At 42.5% G+C, this 21,180-nt stretch overlaps 1 protein-coding gene across 2 annotated transcripts; it reads right to left on the bottom strand.

The window, feature by feature from the left end:
* Window positions 1-919: 919 nt before the first annotated feature.
* On the bottom strand, window positions 920-19,631 carry haus5 (HAUS augmin-like complex, subunit 5). 2 transcript variants are annotated; one of them, XM_061242680.1, is made up of 20 exons: window positions 19,516-19,610; window positions 19,086-19,215; window positions 18,812-18,874; window positions 18,631-18,663; window positions 18,208-18,232; window positions 13,457-13,589; window positions 11,885-12,044; window positions 11,146-11,233; window positions 10,227-10,318; window positions 10,056-10,110; window positions 8,280-8,407; window positions 7,586-7,664; window positions 6,798-6,946; window positions 5,815-5,977; window positions 5,106-5,186; window positions 4,418-4,563; window positions 3,588-3,684; window positions 3,102-3,240; window positions 2,329-2,461; window positions 920-1,433 (listed from the first exon to the last, which is right to left on the bottom strand). In XM_061242680.1, the coding sequence occupies exons 1-20, from the start codon at window positions 19,556-19,558 to the stop codon at window positions 1,328-1,330; spliced, it is 2,043 nt and encodes a 680-aa protein (XP_061098664.1). In that variant the 5' UTR covers window positions 19,559-19,610; the 3' UTR covers window positions 920-1,327. The 2 variants fall into 2 exon arrangements, with proteins under 2 accessions (XP_061098664.1, XP_061098665.1); XM_061242681.1 differs by having other exon boundaries at window positions 921-1,433; window positions 19,086-19,190; window positions 19,516-19,631.
* Window positions 19,632-21,180: the final 1,549 nt, after the last annotated feature.

The raw sequence follows: 21,180 nt of genomic DNA, 5'->3' as shown, positions 1-21,180 counted from the left end.
TTTGAATTTGGAAGTAGGGAGTTGATAGCACAGCATTTGTAGTCTAAGTGGATAGTGCTCTTCTGTTGCAGGAAATGGTTCATGCACCTCTGGAGCAGTACAGGGACCACCGCCACATGTGCAAAGATGAAAATGTACATTTCTGAATTTTCTTATTCCTAAAATTGCTTATTCCTTATTCCTTCAATATTGTAACAGCTCTATTGAAGGGCCAAATTATTTCCATTATTTTAGTATAGAATTATAAATGACATTTTAGTAATATTGTACTGTGATTAAATAATTGTTTATTGAATTACACTGCAGTGATGTAGTCCATAAAACCATGTTCGATTTTTAAAAACTTGGTTGGGGAACTCAAATTATTCTGGGGCTTCACACTGTGGTGGGCATTTAATTTGCATTGCTCCATTGAAACAAAATGATTGATGCAATCAGCAACTATTCAACTCACTGGCAAGTGGCAAATTTCTTCAACTTCTGAACGCTTTTTTGTGATCGTGTATTACTTAGCTACATTGAATTGTCATGCACTCTGAATATTTGATTTGACAAATGCATTGACGTTTTCGATGTCACAACTTCTGTCACTACACAGAGTACAATGTCCATGTTAATTTAACTCTAGTTGTACCTATGGGCCCATTTGGGACCATATGTACTCTGTAAGACTTGATTTAACACTGAACATTTTACTGCGTAACACTGAATCTAATCCAGCATTAAGTGGAAGCATTTTGGTGCAGTGGCAGACCCCCTTTTTTCACTTCACTAAACTGAATTTGACTGTCTTGGGGAACATTTGGGAGACATATTAACCAGTTGTTTCCAAGAACTTAAGGACTGTACGAATAGAGTATTTCTAAACAATTTCACCACAAACTCTCTTAGCTCAACTACATGCAAGTTATCTTTAGTGAAAATAGGTACTCTTTTTTTTTTTTGACTTTATTTGATAGTATGGCAGAATGGCTGCCTTACATTTCTCAGTAATGTGCTAACTCATCACCACACAAAAAATGTATTTAAACATATTAGTGAGTCAATGTAGATAAAGTGGTTGCTTTTAGTACAAAGCATATCAAAACCAAAATTACTATTACACATTCAAAATGGACCTTATTCTCAAATAAAAATCAGAAAAAAAAACATTTCATGCAGAGGACAAGGGTTACTTCGCAAAGCGCACATTTAAATAGTCTAATTTCTCTATGCATCTTCAAAAGTAAATTTACTTAGCTAAAAACAGTATCTGCCTTCTGTTGAGCTATACGTGATATGAAGGAATGTATCTGTTTAAGTGTTCTGTGTGCTGGCTGTCCTGTGTTCATTCCAGGGCCTTGGCTGCTAGTCGCCATCTCAGCAGCCACTTCTGCAGAGTCAGTCCCCCCTTCTGCAACTCTGGCAGAGCAAACTGAGCAGGCTGCTCCCACCTGCGCAGAAAGGAAGAAGGCAGAGAGACAGAGAGAGAGAACGAGAAAGACAAAAAGAGAGACAGAGAGAGAGAAATCCAGAGAGAGAATTTAGAGGCAGCCAGAATTTAGAGGCAAGGACATCTCACTCTGCCTAATAGAGAATACACAGTATAAATGAACCGCAAGCAGTAATTACGGTAAAGCAGTAAAAACTGTCGCGCTGAAACGACTCATATCTGATGAATGGTACAAACATTATCAGTCTATGTCCCAAAATGTGACTTAGTATTCCCTAGGTCAGAGGTCAACACATGATTCATGATCATCAGCCATGGCTAATCGTGTCATATCCACAGTGAAAGCCGGTTGGCTGATGGTGACAATATTTTCTCCAATATCCAAATATCATTGTACCCCCAATTGGGGGCTGACAGAAAGGCATAGCATGCAAAGTTTTGGTTTTATTGGGAAAGTATTTTTATTTATATTCCTCTTACAGTGCCACCTATTGGTGAAAGGACATGAAAATTTGTATGCTGCCCCAGATGCAACTATTGCATATTCTCACCAAGTTTCGTGATGATCGGATAAAGCATTCACAACAAGTTACAGCTGTTTTAGTAAAAATGGCAGCAAAAGGGCGTAAAAAGGAATATACATTATCTGGGGCCATGTGGCCAACAGGTGTCATTGCGATAACCCTAGAAGTGGTGGGGTATAGGAACATGGGGTTTCGTAGCTCTGATTTAGTTTTTTAGCAAAGAAAAGAAAAAACAGTACAAAAGCAATAGGAGTCTAAGCAATACAAATACTAAGTATAACTACGAGTGCAATGGTCTGGCAGTAGACAATATACCATGAGTACATGCTGCAGAGCTCTGGGCTTGTGTTTGAGCCGGAGTGCGATGCTCACCAGTGGGAGATGGTGTTCTTAGCCTGAGCCCCGTACAGCAGACCCTGGGAAGTGCGCCGTCTCAGCTCTTGAACCCGGGGCAGCAAAGACTGCAGCAGCTCCTTCTCAACCTCCTGCACGTTCTCTAAGAGGGCTAGCACAGCACAACAGTACAGTAAGGACCAGAGAGGTAGCCTGAAGAGGCGTACAGCAAAACAAACAGCTTGGTCCTTATTGTTAAAGGCCCACTATGTAACTCCCACAGGACGTTCAGTTGCTTTGACGAAAATGACATGGATGGCAACGAAAAACCTTGATGGATCATGTATGGGATCATGTATCGGATCATAGTGTTTAACGTCTTCCACTGGTCCCTTGGTAACATGCACAACAACTTTGCTTAGCCCGACTGAACCTTTGTTACTGTCGCAGTTTGCATTTGCATAAGCTTGCGGTGGTAATGTCAAGTACATCTGACATAGTTTGGCATGCTTTAATTGTCAATACGCAAGCCAACTATCCTTTTCGATGTCTTACATGACCAGATAACTTTGTTTTCATTGTGATCAGCTGAGCAAGGACTCCAAAACGTCCGTTATAAAAAATAAAGAATAAGAATGAAATGCCGAAGATGAAAACGAACATGGAACTAGTGTTGGTCGAATAATTATTTTAAATTTCCTTTTGAAGTGATTCTTACAAGGATCTTTACAGTTATTTTTATTTGGAGAATAATACATTATACCATAGCTTTGACTTTTTTCTCATTGTAAGCCAGAAGTGGCCGTTCGTACCCTTCTGGTCCGGGGCGGGCAGCAGAGCCCTCTGGCCCTGCAGGCTGGTCTGAGAGAGAGAGTGCAACTGCAGCAGCCGCAGCAGGAAACGCAGCTCCAGCTGCTGGGACACGGCCTGCGCAGTCAGCTGCTCTGGAGCCTGAAAGGGGCACAGGGTGAAAGTGACGAGGTGGGGAAGAGAATGTGCGTGTGTGTGTGTGTGTGTGTGTGTGTGTGTGTGTGTGTGTGTGTGTGTGTGTGCGTTCGTGCGTGCCTTCGTACGTGCGTGCGTACGTGTCTGTGTGAGTGAGAGAGTGTGAGCAAGAGACAGGCAGTGTGTGCAGTCAGCTGCTCAGGTGCCTTAATGAGTAAGTTCTTATTCTAATGTGTTTGTTTCTAGTCTTTCATGTTAAGTATTGTTAAATGTATGTTTATACGTGAGTGTGTGATTGAGAGTGAGAGCGAGAGCGAGAGAGAGTTTGTCTGTGAGTGTGTGAGCTCACTCACCCGGTACATAGGAAAGGCCAGGCTTTCACACACGTTGTGGAAGGTCGGGGAGCGCAGACGGTAGATGGACAGCCATTCAGCAGGGACTCGCTGTCCACTGAGGCAAACACACAGAAAGCAGGGCTTTATTCAGGAATAAGGTTACTGAGGACACATCTTCACCAAAAAATTCAAAAATAAAATGAATCCAACCAACAATATCCTGTTCAGCGCTCATTAAGGAACAGAGAAACAACCCACAAACAGCTATAATTTAGTTTAGTTTGAACCACACTAACCGTGTTCACACTATGAGCGATTTCGTCAACCAGCTGCCGGAATTCTTTTTCAATGACGCTGAGCGACGGCCACCAACATGAGCAACTGTGCAACTAAACAATGAAAGCTGGCCAAAAACAGTTGTCCATGGCTTAAGTTTCACATCAACCGCAATACTCTACTACTGAGCTTTATACAGCACTGGATGGCTATTGCTAGTGCTCTATTTATTGAGAGATGATCGCTAGCTGGTAAGATAGCAACCGAGAAAGATATATCACTAACTAGCGAAAGTAAATAATAATTATCAGTCTCATTGAACAGCCACAGGAACTTAAACAATAGTTTATATCGTAAATGTTATATTGTGTATTGCCGTTCTTCACTTCAACAGAAAATTGGTAGCTGCACGAGATCACGACGAGGAAACAAAGGGAAGCTCTTGCCCCTCCCTCAGCCAAGTACACTTCAGTGACCAGTCACCCAAGTCGCTCGTAGCGTGAACACGGGGTCAGAAGGAACCATTAATAGGACACCTTAATTCTCCATCGCCCGGCCATTTTCTTACGTACCCTTTCATAACCCTGCGATTGAGGGCAGCCAATGAGAGGGACCCCATCAGTCTGACCTCCTGAGACACGGTGTTGCGCAGCGCTGATGCTGCATCCACCACCGCCCTGCACTGAGGCCCAAGTGTCCCCTCTGCGTACTGCCTGATCTGAGGCAGAGGAAGGAGTGACCAGTTCAGAAAGGGATGAAACTCTGGAGGCAGAAACTCTAGGGGTTTTTACGACCAGGCTTGATAAGGTGCTAGATACCATCTAGTTTTTAGGTAAACTAAGCAGTAGTGCAGGGGTTCCCATTCATTTTCTGCCTGGTCCACTTTCTAGGATTCACGTTTGTGCAAGTATAGCCTACTACTAGAAACATTTTAACTCAGGCCTAAACTTAATAATAAATTTAAAAAAAAAGAATTGACCATGGCAGAGACACGTACAAATTTAAATGTTGTGTTAACACACATTTAACACAAATTAAAACATTTTAGCTATTATCAGAATGGAAACTAGCGACAAAGGACCGATTCAAATGAAAACATCAAAACAAGTCTAACAACCAAAATGCTCTTTTAAAAAGATATATATACATAATAATAGTCAGATCTAGAATAAACCACGGGATGGAAAGCAGTGTCAATGTTAAAAGTGGAATCTCTGCTCAAATGAGTTTTCATTTTTTATGGTTCTGTGTGTGGGGTACCTCATTGTGAACGCGTGACAGCTCACTCTTGGCATTCGAGTTGGCCTTAATTAGCCCACGAATTTGCTCTTGCTTGTTAGCCTGCAGAAAAAAACAGATTAAAACACATTTGTGAAATGTGAAAAAAGAATCCTCTCAAGTCAGTGCAGCCGGACACCTGTTGGCAAATCTTGCAATGAGTCAAACCATCTCATTGGCAATATTTTTGTCTCATTTAGCCAAAAAGAATAAAAATAAGACTAAATCTAGATATAAGACTAAAATACTTGTTGAGATTGACAAGATTTACTGATTTTTTTAGTTCTTGCAGCAATTACCTTAAAACTGGTGAAGGTACTGCCGCCAGCTACATCACCTGACTAATGTAGCCAAATGAAAGCAATGTGTTCCTACAAGTTCCTCACACAATTCTTAGTTCACTTTTGACAAGAGCACACAAACGTAGTTAAGAAGGAACCGGGTGGGGTGTGTACTCTCCAGAGACCCCCCCGATATCCCTATCCCTCTTGTCTAACCCCCAAAAAAATACAGTAAAAAAGTACAATTGCACTTATGATGACTGTATGTTTAGAACAGCACTTCATGTGTATTTTTCTAGTTATGGATGTGTTGCTTTAACTTGTGGAAGAACCCATGCACTTGTAAATCGCTTTGGATTAAAAGCGTCTGCCAAATGACTAAAATGTAAAAATGTAAATGTCTCGCTCACCACCAGCTCCCGGAAGTCCATGATGCATTGCCACTGGCTGCGCAGGTTGCGCAGTGCCTCCTGCCTGTCCTTGGCCTGCTCCCCCAGCTGCGCACACTGTTCCTGCACACTGTCCCTCACCGCAGCCCGGATCACACACTGCAGCTCCAGCTCAAACACCGCCCTGCATAAACACAACAAACGATTTTCCATTAACCGCAGCCAATGATACACTCTTTGAAAACCTGCATATTTGGGAGGGAGATGGAAAGAGAGAGAGAGGCAGACATTGCAGAAAGACATCTATTTAAAACTTGGTGCAGTCACAGCTGACGAAAGGGTTGAAACAATCACGTTGAAATTGAATACGAGTGCCTCTTAATGAATAATTATCTTTTTTCCCTATTCTAAAAAGAGTATTTATGAGCCACCAAGGCCTCTCTCGTGACTGAACGTTAATGCTTCCTGTCCCAAACCGTGAATGTTGTCTCTATTCACTAGGCAATGGCCATTCACATCCACTTCCCTGCGCATTATGCTTCGAAAATGACAGGGACACAGGTTTGAGTAAAGCAGGGTGGTTAAACACAAGACCTGGAGGGCTGCAGTACCGGCAGGTATTTGTGGTTTCCATTCAATCAGCAGCCAATTAAGGCCTTGAGAACAAGGCGTGTGGACACTAGATAATCCATGACTAAAATAAATTCTCCAGGACTGGAGTTTGACACCAGTGACAGGCCTTGACCTCACCACCTCACTGTGAAAAGACAAGCCAAGTTGGGCTGAATGGCCTATTGTGGTCTAACACGTTTTGTTTAATGATAAACAAATTAATGTTTATAATTAACACAGAAACCATTTTCCTTGGCCTACGCAAATGTTTAAATATACACTGGTATTTTAGTAAGCTTTCATTGTATCCCAGGTGTATAAACACTACTTGGCAATCACAAAAAAAGGTAAGATTTTATATCCCTTCCTGTTATTTCATGAAACCCATATACCTCGCCAAGGGCTCCATCTGGACATCGTTCTCCAGAAGTTCCAGCTGTACTTCCTTCCGGTGGGCACTGAGCTGGTCCTGCTGCTGTCGGACCTGGATTTGAGTCTGCGCCAGCTGAACCAGAAACTGCTCCACGTCCTCCCAGCCGTTCTGCAGTGAGAAACGCGCTCACTCAAGCACACACATAACGCCTGCTCCCGGACACAGGTGCAACACGCGTGTTAGCCGTGTGCACGAGTGAGTGCGCCGGTTGTGCGTACATATGTCCGTGTATTTTAGCTAACGCAAATAAGCGGAGACAATCGCAACACAATCTGACTCCAGTGCACCGCTAACCACATTTACTTATCCACAAAAACACACTCATTTGTGCCAACGAGCAGAGAGCAACAACACTCTTAAGTACATAGAAAAACCATACTAACTGGAACAGAGCTAAAACACTAATTCCAATGCATAGCCAAAACGTACCATCTACAGTAAAGTCCCTAAGTATTTGTTTTTTCGCTCTGTACTCCTGCAAACAAACAGTTGAAATAACATGTGATTCAAGTGCAGACTTTCAGCTTTACATGCTTATTTCAACTATTTGGGGACTATGTATAAAAAGGGCTATAATTCCTACACGGTTCAACCAACAATGTAAAAACCTCAAATTAAAGCTGAAAGGCTGCACCTTTGATCACATATTCGATTTCAACTGTTTGTTTGCTGGAGTACTGAGCAAAAACAACTAAAAATGTGTCACTGTCCAAATACTTACGGACTGCACTGTATATACACCAGTACCTGTAAAAGTGATTTGACCGAAGGCAGTTCCTCCTCTTCCCTGGAGATGTCCTGAAGGTGTTTGTTCTCATAACGAAATCTGGTTCATTGCAAATTGAAAAAAGTAAACATCTTAAAATGAATTTGATACATTTCCATGGAAACACTAATGCAGGGTGGCCTGTAGCGTAGTGGTTAAGGTAAATTACTGGGACACGCAAGGTCGGTGGTTCTAATCCCGGTGTAGCCACAATAAGATCCGCACAGCCGTTGGGCCCTTGAGCAAGGCCCTTAACCCTGCATTGCTCCAGGGGAGGATTGTCTCCTGCTTAGTCTAATCAACTGTACGTCGCTCTGGATAAGAGCGTCTGCCAAATGCCATTAATGTAATGTAATGTAGATATAGATTAAGTTATCACCAGAGAGCATGATGGAAAGTTTTAAAGAATTAAGCCTGTCCATTTTAACCTTTTAGGGCTGAGGGAATGGTCTATGCAAGACTGTCTGTACCAAAGCCTACTTTTAGCAGCCTTCTGGTAATCATTTAGGTGTGAAAAAGTTTCCATTAGGTTAAACTTTTTTATTTCAGTGAAAATGGGACTTGTCGCACCTAGGAACCAAAACCCATTTTCAGTCATTGCATACTTTTTGCTTCCCAAAGTCACTGAGGGCCCGCTAGCTAAATATACAGGGCAAAGAAACAGAGTGAATTTACCGGAGAGCAGCCAACTCTTGCTCCACGTCCAGAGTGGAGATATTCTCCTGCAACGAGCCCTGCAGCCTGGAGGCCTGGTGCTGCAGCGCAGACAGAACATGGCTGGGAGGGTGAGAGCGGATCACGTCCTGGAGGGAGAGAGACGGAAGATGGAGGGGCATTCAAGGAGAGAGGGAGGCAAGAATTCCTACACCGTTCTTCCAATATAGATGTAAAAACGCTCAAATTAAAAGACTGCACTTTCAACTGTTTGTTTGCCGCGACTCGTTTTTAAATGTCCAGCACTTCCAAAAAAAGCATCAGTATTCTGGGGCAAAGTGTCAATTGTTTTGATCAGTGTTTTAGCCAGCTGTTAACTGCGCTTGGCTTGCACATCTAAACATCAGAGTGTACATTAGCCAGCTGTGAACTTTAGTTCGCAAAACTGTAACAAGAACTCCCTTTCGCCTGCGATGTCAGACTACAAAGACGACATGAACACTTCGGCAGAACGCGGGCACAGGTAGTGATCCCGGTAATAGAAGAAATGGTTCTGGATTAAAATGTGCATTTGAGATCTTGATGTTCACGAGAAACTGTGGCATTTATATATTCATCAAAAAAAAAAAAATGTTTTAAGTAAAATGGTCAATTTGCTGAAAGCCTCAAAAGACACAACATTAAATTGATCAGCTCTAACACTAGCATCAGCCTACTCTCCATCAAGGCATCAGCACAGATCTAAGATTTAACAATCTTAGAGAAGTGTACTATTGGCTATTTTGCCATTAAAGTTAGAGGCAATCTACTTATTTTGCATGCTTTAGAAATTCAGCAATAAAGTGTATTGTAAAGTATTGATGATATGATCTCATTCATATAGGCCTACTGTATGTTACTCTCATTAAAAGCGGAGGAGCAGACATATAGCCTACAGTATGTACGTATATGGGCCTATACATGATTATTAATATTTGTCCAATATATAGTAACTGACCAATTGACCGCTTATTCGCCCCTTTTCCAGACACAAGCTTGAAAAAACAACTTGATTTCCAGAAAAGGAGTGGTCTAAAGAGGTCCATTAACTGCATCTAACAAGTATTGAAATCTAGAAAATTTGTGGTCTTTACAGGACTATTTGGGAGGATATATAGTAACTAATTTTATTTTTGGGTGAACTGCCAATTTAATAATAATACATTCAAAAACTGAAGCTGCTTTAAGCCTGCAGACAGCTGCTCACCTTTCAATGTCCCCTCACTGACATAGTGATTTATGGCATGGCAAGACCTAGCCTCCGCTGGCAATGAACTGTGTGGCCTATGTGCCCTACACATTTGTTTTTTTTGGTTCACATCTCAGGCTTTTTGTAGTAGAGGGCTAAGGGCACGCACACACACACACACACACGCACGCAAGCACGCACGCACACACACACACCAGGGCGAAAGACAGTGTGAATTGGCCTGATTAGCTATACTGCTTTGTCTTTGACATTAACATTAACATTACTAAAAAAAAAAGAAAATTGCCACAAGTTAACAACTCTAAAAGTAGTATTTTTGCTATATTAATTTATTTATACATACACTTGCCAGGAACCATCTTCACCTAGCAAGCAAAAATATAGCATTCTTGGCTAGCAATGTGTAGTTTGCGTTTCAAGTCCAGTGATTTAAATTGCTTAAAAATACTAAATAATCCAAAGACTTTGTTCTCAAGGCTTAACCACTCTGAAGCACAAAAACCCTGAACATGTGCTGCGTGCTGAATACCCTCTCCCAGTTATCCTACCTCCACGGCACTGAGCCAGTGGTGAAACACAACTCCCCTCTGCTCACGGGATAAGCTGGGGACAAAGAGAAACACAAACATAGGTGACAGAGAATGAGTCACATTATTATGAGCGTTATTACGTAGTATATCGCAGAGCAATATACTCACTGAGCAGAGCATTGTACTCACTGTTTTCCTGCGGTGTGCACGCCCTTCAGCTCACTCTGCTGCAGAGACTGGAAGAAAAGCAGCCTCTCTTCGCACAGCTCTCTCACCTCACGCTGAGAAGAAAAGGAGGGAGGGATGGATGGAGGTATAGAGAGAGGGAAATAGAGAGGTTCTTACCACAGGGTCATCTACCCACAGTAGAAACAATGGGATTTGTTTGTTAAATAATACAAATAATAAGGTGTGCTAGGTGGCAGATGCAGGTATGTCTATACAGGTAGGGTACAGACCTGGGTAGAATACATAACGGTTTTAGATTCAAATACTTTTTTTGACTGATCTTGCCTAGTGCAACCGAGCCAACCAAGAAAACCAGAGGGCAGGGTTTGCACTGTGAGAGTATTTCATAGGTTCCAATACACCAGACAAGCTCAGTAAAGTGTAGAAATGTATGAGACTCAGACCTAGGTTCAAATAGTATTGGCTTTGGATTAAAATACTTTTCAAGCTTACCTGATGTATTGTAACAAATGAAATGATTCCAACCGTGTAAACCCCGCCCATCTGCTCCTGCTTGCAGGTGCAAATACACCAGGCAAGATCAAGAGCACAGACATGGGGCAACATTAGCTCAGGAGGTAAGAGCAGTCGTCTGGCATCTGGAGGGATGCCGGTTCGATCCCGCCCTGGGTACGCCAAAGTGTCACTGAGCGAGACACCTATCCCCCCTATTGCTCCTGATGAGCTGGTTGGTGCCTTGCGTGGCAGCCAATCCCCGTTGGTGTGTGAGTGAACGGGTGAATGAGAAGCATCAATTGAACAGTGCTTTGGATAAAGGCGCTCTATAAATGCCAACCATTTACAGAAAAGTATTTGAATCCGGGTCACAATTGAATCCAAAACAATGACATATTTGACCCAGGTCTGGTCAGGTACTTACTAGGACCTGTGGCTCTGGACCAGAGGGGCCCAGAGAGTCGCTGGCGTCATTAGGCTCACTACCAAACACCAACTCCACCTCCGCTTTCCTGCAAAGCAGACCAAGGCATGTAGAGAACTAGGCCTGAGCAATATACCACAACCAAATGCAATAACCATCGGCATCATGTGGTGTATAACCTTTCTTTCAGTCTTTTTTCTTAAAGTACACCTGCTGTGCTATTAAACAATCTTCAGAGGCTGTGTGAAATGGCACTCATCTAGTGGCTGCTGACTGCTCATCTCATGAACACCAAATAGAAAACAGTGGTGATGTTTTTCGGCTGGTTTTTCAGGCAGCCTCTGAAGTTTGGATGTTTACTACAGCATAAGGTATAATTAAAGAAAAAGAAAAAAAAAAGACCAACGCTTAATTTTACAGCCTGTTAATTATCTCGTTACACAAGTACTTGTCTAATTATTACATAACTACTTTGGTTTCAGGGGTAAGTACTACTAAACAAAGTCAGTATTACCATGCGTAAATACATTTTACAGCCCAGTTCATAGCACTTAACTCTAAAATCAATTACCTAATAAGTACCTGGTATTTACCCAGTAAATTCTAGCTCATTAATGGGCTATAAAATAAAGCTTTTATATTGTTGCGGTATATTGACCAGCTCCAAACACGCAAGCACATGCAGGCAGAAGAGACGTGCAGTTGCCGGGCAGAGAGCGTAAGAGGGAAGGGCTCTGACCTGCAGAGCTGGCCCAGGGCCTGGCAGTGGCTGTAGATCCTGCGGCCGTGCTGGGACAGAGAGAGCCTCTCCTCTGAGCAGCGCTGCCGGAAGGCCCGCAACAGCACACTCCTCTGCCGGCTCTCCTCATCCTCAGACCAGCTCCCGCTCAGCGACCGCTCTGTGAGAGCGCGCACACACCGACCGCTCTGTGAGAGCGCGCGCGCGCACACACACACACACACACACACACACACACCGACCGCTCTGTGAGCACGCACGCACGCACGCACACACACACACACACACACACACACACACCAACCGCTCTGTGTGATCGCACACACACACCGACCGCTCTGTATGAGCGCACACACACCGACCGCTCTGTATGAGCGCGCACACACACACCGACCGCTCTGTATGAGCGCACACACACACACCGACCGCTCTGTATGAGCGCACACACACACCGACCGCTCTGTGTGAGCACACACACACACCAACTGCTCTGTGTGAGCGCAAACACACACCGACCGCTCTGTATGAGCGCACACACACACACCGACCGCTCTGAGTGAGCACACACACACACCGACTGCTCTGTGTAAGCACACACACACACCGACCGCTCTGTGTGAGCGCACACACCGACCGCTCTGTGTGAGCGCACACACACTGACCGCTCTGTATGAGCGCACACACACTGACCGCTCTGTATGAGCGCACACACACACCGACCGCTCTGTATTTTGGGGGGGGGGTTAGACAAGGATAGGGATATCAGAAAGGAGGGGCAGGGGAAATCAGGAGGGAGGACTAAGGTAGAGTTTGAAAAGGTGGGTTTTGAGTCTGCGTCGAAATAGGGGGAGGGATTCTGCTGTTCTGACAGTGGTAGGCAAGTCATTCCACCACTGAGGAACCAGAACGGAAAACAGGCGTGAACGTGCAGCTCGACCGCCAGGTGCACGTAGAGAGGGAACCGTAAGGCGACCAGAGCTGGCAGACCGGAGTGGTCTAGCTGGGGAGTAGGGAGTGATCAGGGATTGTATGTAAGGTGGGGCAGTCCCCTTAGCAGCCTGAAATGCCAACACTAGGGCCTTGAAACGGATACGGCGGCAATAGGAAGCCAGTGGAGGCCAATGAGAAGCGGGGTGACATGAGCCGACCTGGGCTGACTGGTGATCAGGCGGGCTGCAGCATTCTGGACCAGCTGGAGGGGCTTGATGGCACACGCTGGGAGACCGGCTAGGAGGGAGTTGCAGTAATCCAGGCGGGAAATGACGAGCGCCTGGACTAGGAGCTGGGTGGCTTTCTCAGTCAGGAGATGACGGATACGGCGTATATTATACAGAAAGAACCTGCAGGTTCTGGCAGTGGAGGATACAGCAGCCATCTAACATCACACAACAGTTGCTCGGTAACATCATTGCTCAGCAAGAAGACAACACACAAGCTGCTCTGGAAGAGCACACACAAGGGGGTCTCACAATCCACACACACACAATCACCACATTATCCCAAGACATATGATCCTGCATGTCATCAATTGGAGGAAGATTATTTTCTGAAAGCTGCTTTTCTGGAGCTCACCATCAGCAGCCAGTTGTGTCTCAGCCGCACTGATCTGACAGTTCAACTGATCCAGCTCTGCGTTCAGCTCCTCAATCTCCCTCTGAAGCTCCTGCCGCCTGGCTGCCTCACTTTGCCCTTGTGCACACTCAACCTGCAGGAACAAGAGAACATAGCACTTAGTATTGAGTCCACACAAGCACATATCATCTAGTACCACTTCCAAGCACCCACATATCACCTAGTACAACATCCGCACAATCAGATATCATATAGAACTGCACCCACACAACCACATATCACCTGGTACAATATCCACACAACCACATACCACCCAGTACAGCACCCACGCAAACACATAACACCAAGTACCGCATTCATTGGTTCCGTACTCTAGCACTTTGAGTTTTAAATGATACAATGACAATGAAGTTGAAGTGCACACTGTCAGCTTTAAGGAACTGCAAGTATTTGTTGTATTTGTTGAATGGCTTCACACAGCATTTTGTTAGGGAGGTGTATTATTGGTGTTGTTAATGAATGCAGAAGACAGTTGTTGATGTCTAGTCTTGATTCTAGACATTACAATTGCCTTTGGAGATTGTTGTTGGGGTATGACATGAGGAAGACAGCACTGTCAATCCAAATTAAGCTGGCCGTCATGAGGCTCAGAAATGAAAATCTATTTCTAATCAGAAACAAGAAAAAAATAACTGGTGAACTCAAAAAGACCTGTAGTCGATGACCAGAGAATACTCTCTAAAGGCCTGGACACACCAAACCGACGGTCGGCCGTCGGACGTCGGTGGCGCCCTGTCGGCCGAGTCTTTCCGGTGTGTCCCGCACGCCGACGTGTTTTGGAGGGCTCCGACGTCGGAGCCCCCGGAGCCGTCGATGAGAGAGAGCTCTCTGATTGGCTGTCCAGCTAGCGAATCAGTGCACGAGAAGAGAAACGGAAGCGACGAAAGCAAGAAAACGAGGAAGTCAAGAGGACACAGACAAGTTACTATCACTACCAGACATAATTTTCGATTAGTATTACTAAATAGCGAGAGAACAAGGAAATTGCTGCAAACTGTTTGTTGTGAGCGAGACAATGGCTGCTTCTAGGTCCAACGCAATGCAAACGCATTCCCCGGTCTTCCGGTTTCCAACTCTCCTGGTGTGGAGAGTTATTACCTCTCACGCAGGCGCAGAACGTACGTGCAACTCGGCCGTCGGCGGACCGTCGTTGCGGTGCGTTCGGCACAGCCAACATTAACGACGCGTATCGACGCGAGGCGATCTTTGTCGGTGCTCCGCGGCCGACCATCGGTTTGGTGTGTCCGGGCCTTTAGGCGAAGAAAACCCCCCTGACAGATAACAGATAAAAAAACACCCTCCTAGATGCAGGAGTAAATGTGTCATCCATAAAAGAGTACACCAGCAGGACTACAGAGGGTACACTACAAGATGCAAACCACTGATAAACCTGAAGATTAGTTTGCTAAAAAGCACCTAAAAGAGCCCCGGGAGTTCTGGAACAAAGTCTTGCGGACAGATGAGACAAAGATATACCAGAGTGATGGAAAGAGGAAAGTGTGGAGAAAAAAGGAAGTGGCCATGATCCAAAGCATACCACCTCATCCATGAAACATCTGAATCCAATTGAACATGCATTTTACATGCTGAAGAGGAGACTGAAGGCAAAAAAGTCCCCCAAGAACTGAAGATGGCTGCTGTACAGGCCAGGCAGAGCATCACCATGTCCATGCATCACAGACTTCAAGCAGTCATTGTATGCAAAGGATATGTGACCAAATATAAAAAATGATAACTTTACTCTATGTACTGACCCCCCCAATTTCCGATATGGATGAAAATACCCTCAAATGAAAGATTACAGCCTGTACTCCAACCTCAGTGTCATTGTATTCTTTCAAATGGCAAGAGTACAGAACCAAAATAACAAAATGTGTCACTGTCGATTAATTATGGTGCTCACTGTACCACCCAGTATCACGTCCATACTAAGGGTGAGTTAGAATCTGTCACTAGTCACGCACATCTAAAACATTGTAATAGCATGCCGAGTTCCCTTTTTTTAATGTTTCTTTCTTCTTCTTTTTTTTTATACAATCCGCAAATGGTTAGCAGTGCCCAGTATTTCAAAAACTTTTTGGATAGGATTTCAGTAATCGGATAGGATTAAATCTCAAAATTGGGTATTTCAAAAGTAGAAGCTGTGATCCTGATCCTAAGAATTGGGATACGGATTTTGTCATCCAATCCTACCTAGATGTTGGTTTTGGGTATCAAAATTCTAAGGCGGAGATTAGGATAGGTTTGTTAGAGAAAATCTGGATAATCTTGATCCCACTGAAAGGGTGGATTGGATTGGATTCAAGGTTGATGAAGGGACCCTGTGGGATACATGCCTATAGGGTAGGTGCAAAAACAAAAACATTATAGTTATTCATCAGAAATGCAATGCCAGAATCCAGATGGACCTGTTGGACAGTCAGACACACATGTAATGAGCCATTATTTTAACTTTGGTTGATTGATCAATAAAAGCATTATGCTCTCAAAAGTTGTGTTTGGAAGTTATTATTTTTTCATTGGCTTTGGTGTTTTTAATCATTTGTATTATTCAGTGAGACATTGCATTTTGACATTAGACTGACTTTGTATGCGTACTACTGCAAATGAATAGGACTAATATGCTAACTGAATTACACATTTTCCAAAAATGTTTGTCTTAATGAAAAGTTGCATTATTTTGACAGATGAAGACTGCAATCCTAGATTCTGTAATCTTGATGAGGTCGTATCCGGGTCAAATTGATCCTATCTGAAAATAATAATACCGGATAATTCTGAACTAAAGTTTTTAAATACTCGGCCCTGGTGGATATTTACATGACCTACACTACATTACGAGAGTGTGCGCAGCATGGATGACATGGCAATATAAAAGTTATACGAAAAACCTCTTTGAGAAACTGAATGACGAAGTGAAATGCAAAAAGTGCATTATCCAAATTAAACCACAGCCATAGAGCAAATGTACATCTTCGCACACAGTTCGAAGATAGGGATTGTTCTTAATAAACATCACAAACCATGTGACATTGACTCATCTGCTATGTTGGAGGACAAGCTGCCCATATAACTCGATGTATTTTTCTGCCCAAAATACTGTTTTTTAAAGGAGTAATATGATGGCTGAATGTGACACTTGCCAGTTGTCTTTAGGCAACAATAAAACAAATGTGCATGTTTTTATTATTCAGTCATTTCAATGCATTTTAAAATTTACCACCCAGTGCCACATCCACAAAAAAACATACCACCTAGTACTGCGTCCACAAACGAACACATACCACCGAGTACTGCATCCACACAAACACATACCACCTAGTACCATGTCCACACAAACACATACCAGTGTTTCCGCCACATTTAAACAGTGCCACAAGATTATTTGGGGGCTCGTACACAATCTTTCAAAATGCATTATGAAAATATTTTCTATGTTTTCAAAAAGACGCTATTAGTAAAAACTATTAGACCATAATCCGTGATTATTTTATTTTGTATAGTGAAAGAGTGTTATGTATTGCATTTGCAAAAACCTTATATGCTTTGCATAGTTAGACTAGCTGGCCCTACATGACGTGTATAAAACTGAAGTCTGATCAGAAAGTAATCTCTAACGCTCCAAATAATAATGATAATTATAGAAGTACTAGAAATAAATGTATAACAGGTAGAGTTAAAATTAAGACACATACTGTATTTATTGCTAAGAAATGTCTATGGTAATCAAGCACATAACTCAGTACTTTGTAGAAGCCCCTTTGGCAGCAATTACAGCTTTCAGTCTTCTTGGGGAAGTCTCTACAAGCTTTGCACACCTAGTACTTGGAGTTGTGCCCAAAGAGTAAAGTTTTTGTCACATCAGACCAGAGAATCTTTTTCCTCATCTAGCCACTCTAATATAAAGGCCTGATTGATGGAGTGCTGCTGAGATGGTCATCCTTACAGAAGATTCTCCCATCTCTGCAGAGGACTTCCGAATCTGTTAGAGTGACCGTTGGGTTCTTGGTCACCTCCCTGACCAAGGCCCTTCTTGCCAAGGTACTCAGTTTGGCTGGACGGCCAACCCTAGGAAGAGTCCTGGTGGTTCCAAACTTCTTCCATTTCACAATTATTGAGGCCACTATGCTCCAGGGAACACTCAAAGCTTGTATACCCATGCCCTGATCTATGCCTTGCCACAATTTTATTAATTCAAGGCTTTGTCCTGACATGCAGTGTGGATTGTGGGACCTGTCATAAATAAGTGTGCCTTTCTAAACTATGTCCAATCAATTCAATTTGCCACAGGTGGACTCCAATCAAGTTCTATGCACATATCAAGGATAATTTAAGCATTCAGGATGCACCTGACCACAACTTGTGCCATAGCAAAGGGTCTGAATACTTATGTAAATGAGAGATTTCAGTTTTTAAATGAAGTGTTTTCACTTTGTCTTTAAAACCCTGAATATTGAGTGTAGATTGATGGGCAAAATTTAAATTTGTATTAATTATAAATGTAATCTATAACACAATAAACTGTGCAAAAAGTGAATGGGTCTGAATACTTTCTGAAGCCACTGTCGTACAGCATCCACAAACACATTACACCTGGTGCTATATCCACAAACACATACCACCAGCATCCACCAAACATGTACCATCTAAAACTGAGGCAAGCACAGATGACTGGGCACAGGCAGTCTTACCTCCTTATCCTGCAGCATCTTGAACCTGAGGGATTATGCTGTCAAGGGTAACCACAAGGTATGAATCAATCTGACTTTCATCAATGTGTTGTGCGCATACTGAGTCCTACAATTTACAGTGACTTACAGAACAGCCTTCTGATTAGATGGGGACTACTAAAAAAGTATGGGCCATCTGGTTGACAATTGAAAAAGTTACATCACACCAAAGTGCAGCATGGCTGCAGTACATCAAAGTTGTGAAATCAATTTTTGTTTGAGTTTAATTTCTACATCGAAAATGAGTAAGAATTTATTTTCCATGGCTGGAAAAAATGCAGGTCTGAAGGTGTCAATATTGCATGGAGAGTTTTGTCATGAATAGCGTATGTCGTTAGGAACGCCAGCAATTCTCATAAAAAATGAAATTGATGAAAAGGATACCATTGCAGGTTCCCACGCATTACTTTCACGTTCCTGGAAAAGAGAGAAAGGGATATAGGCTTATCCAACACGCTTACGAGAAGGATGGGATTTACAAAAAAGGATACAAAACATGGGGATAACACAGACAGATACCTTTATAAAAATCAAAACGTAAAAAGTGGTTGAAATGTCTACTCACCTCTGATGGTAAACATGCTGGGTTATATATTTCCATATAGAGGCTCCCTGTCCAAGACACAAACTTATAACGAAAATGTCAGCATTCAGCCAGATGAATGAACTAAGCGAAGTTAAAAACGCCTTGGAACACTAAACGCTGGGACACGTTTTATTGTAACTTGGCTATCGGTATTTTCAAAGCAAGCAAGTTAGCTATCTCAAGTTATCTAAAGTTACAGTACCATTTTACCGGTGACAACGACAGGGGAGTAGAGGGGGGAATAGACACTTACGTTTTGAAATAGCTGTCATGAGGAAGGTGTTGTGGTTGTAAATTAAACTCTTCTATTGCCCACCGCTGTAACTGCTGTGGAAGACTCCTGTCGCTCATGTTGCCACTGCACGCCACACGAAAACAAAAAACTATCGGACTGGTATGAAACGTAGCTCTTTATCAAATCAAAGCTGCATAGCAAATTCACAAGGTACGCAGTAATTACGATAAAATTGCCGTTGGACAAATTCAAAATGACCATGTAGCTAACGGTCGCATATTTCAATTGTTAGTTTAAAGCTAGCTAACGTTTCTTGTTAAGTTCCTCGCTGTACTAACGTTAACATATTACAAGCAGGCTGGATAGCTTCGTTTCGCTGCAAATAGGTTTTGCTAACAAGTTACCACGGAATGCGCATTAACCTCATAATGACATCAATGACATTTACCAAATTCTTTGTTTCCAAAAGTGGACACTTGCTGCTGACACATTCGTTCAGTTTCCAACTTCCCGCCGCACCTCCGAAAACAACCCGCTTCCGGGTTGCACCAAAAGCTCCTGGGTATTGAAGTCTCTTTCTCTGCGAATCATTCACGTCTTCAACCAATAAGTTAACTTAAGTGCCCAATCGTCATTATTTAACTTCCAACAACATTTTGACTAGTTATTAATATGCTCACAAATGGGGTGATACTGTATATGTTTACATGTTTTTTTATTAAGTAATATTGAATACAGAGCATATTCAAGTGACATTCATCAATCATTTTCTATTACATTGAGTAGCAAAGGCAAGAAAAAGTTTTGATAGCCTTCTTGTTATTCGAGGAGAAGATCGTTTTCATGTATTGTCTGGTTTCAATTTCTAAAATTTTAAATAAGGGTTTAGAGTTATAAAATGTGGATTTGTGGATATGAAATTTAGCTAAGATAATGATTAGGTTAATAACATAATATTATTAGATTTTATTTCCTTTACTTTTATTGAAACCAAACAAAACATTTTCTAGGCATAGTGTGAAATCCAGAGTCAATATTGTCAATAATAAATGTACTTCAGTCCTTCCATAGTCTTTTGGTATGAGTACAATGCCAAAACCAATGAAGAAGGGTTTCTGGGAGCACTTCACAAAATTAACAATTCATATTGATATCCTTTTTCAACTTTACAAGATAGTGATTTGCTGGGTAATATCTGTGTATAATTTTAAAGGAGACTTCCCTCATTTTATTAGTCAATAAATACTTAAAGGGTAAATTCCAAATACTTTTCCAGATTATTAAGATCATTTACGAAGCTGTTCCAGTATGTAACAACATAGGGAATGGAAATAACATCATTGAAATAAACTGCGTATTCCTTCCTCACATTCAAGCTAGCATGAGTCAGTGAGCTGAAAAATCCCAAGGACCAGTTTTTACAACAAGGTACTTTACAACAAAATCAGGTACTAAATGTTGTGGCCTCATGATTACTTATATATCCTAACTGGTTGTATCCTAACTCTTTTGGATGTAAAATCATTACTAAGAGGAGTGGATAATCAAGAATGAAAATGTTATCTTCTCACGGTTACCCCCAGCTGAAAAAACAGCTCTAGGTAGGGTTTGAAACGGCTGGTAGCTGGTTGACCAGTTCAGACCAGCTCCCAGTTCAACCTGGTTTGACCAGCTGAAGCTATGTTTTGAAATAGCTCAGCCAATCTACCAGCACTAGATGGTTGACCATGGTCTTCGATCTAATGCAATCCCACATCAACTACATTATGATCCATAACCATGAAAAGTAGATTAACTAGTTAGTCTAACTACGCAGTGTTCACATTTTTCATTTTATAGGCTAATGCCATTAGCTGTCATTAGCCATGGGCCTCTTGGCAATTAAATAAAAGTGCAAATCAGGGTTTTAGACCGGTTTTCTGTGCAGTAAGGCATGCAGAAGCTTTCTGGCATTTAGAAAATAACTAGGATTTTTGTGCTCATTTAAAGACTTGTAACTGACCGCTTCATTCATTTCCTATGGAAACTCTCCCAAACTTTCCCCCTCGGGGGGCTAGAGAGATTATAATGTTTTTGTGGAAGTGTTTTGGCTAAAATAACCCGAACAGGGCTC

This window comes from Conger conger, chromosome 5 (assembly GCF_963514075.1).
Source record: "Conger conger chromosome 5, fConCon1.1, whole genome shotgun sequence".
Taxonomy (NCBI): domain Eukaryota; kingdom Metazoa; phylum Chordata; class Actinopteri; order Anguilliformes; family Congridae; genus Conger; species Conger conger.
This window is presented reverse-complemented; position numbering and strand designations above follow the sequence as displayed.

Excerpts from the sequence above, each read along its gene's own strand:
- haus5 (XM_061242680.1), bottom strand. The coding sequence starts at position 19,558 with ATGTGTCAGCAGCAAGTGTCCACTTTTGGAAACAAAGAATTTG. Across the intron at positions 18,664-18,811 it reads CAGCATGTTTACCATCAGAG|GAACGTGAAAGTAATGCGTG; the intron begins GTGAGTAGACAT and ends TCTCTTTTCCAG. Across the intron at positions 4,564-5,105 it reads TGTCACGCGTTCACAATGAG|ATCAGGCAGTACGCAGAGGG; the intron begins GTACCCCACACA and ends CCTCTGCCTCAG.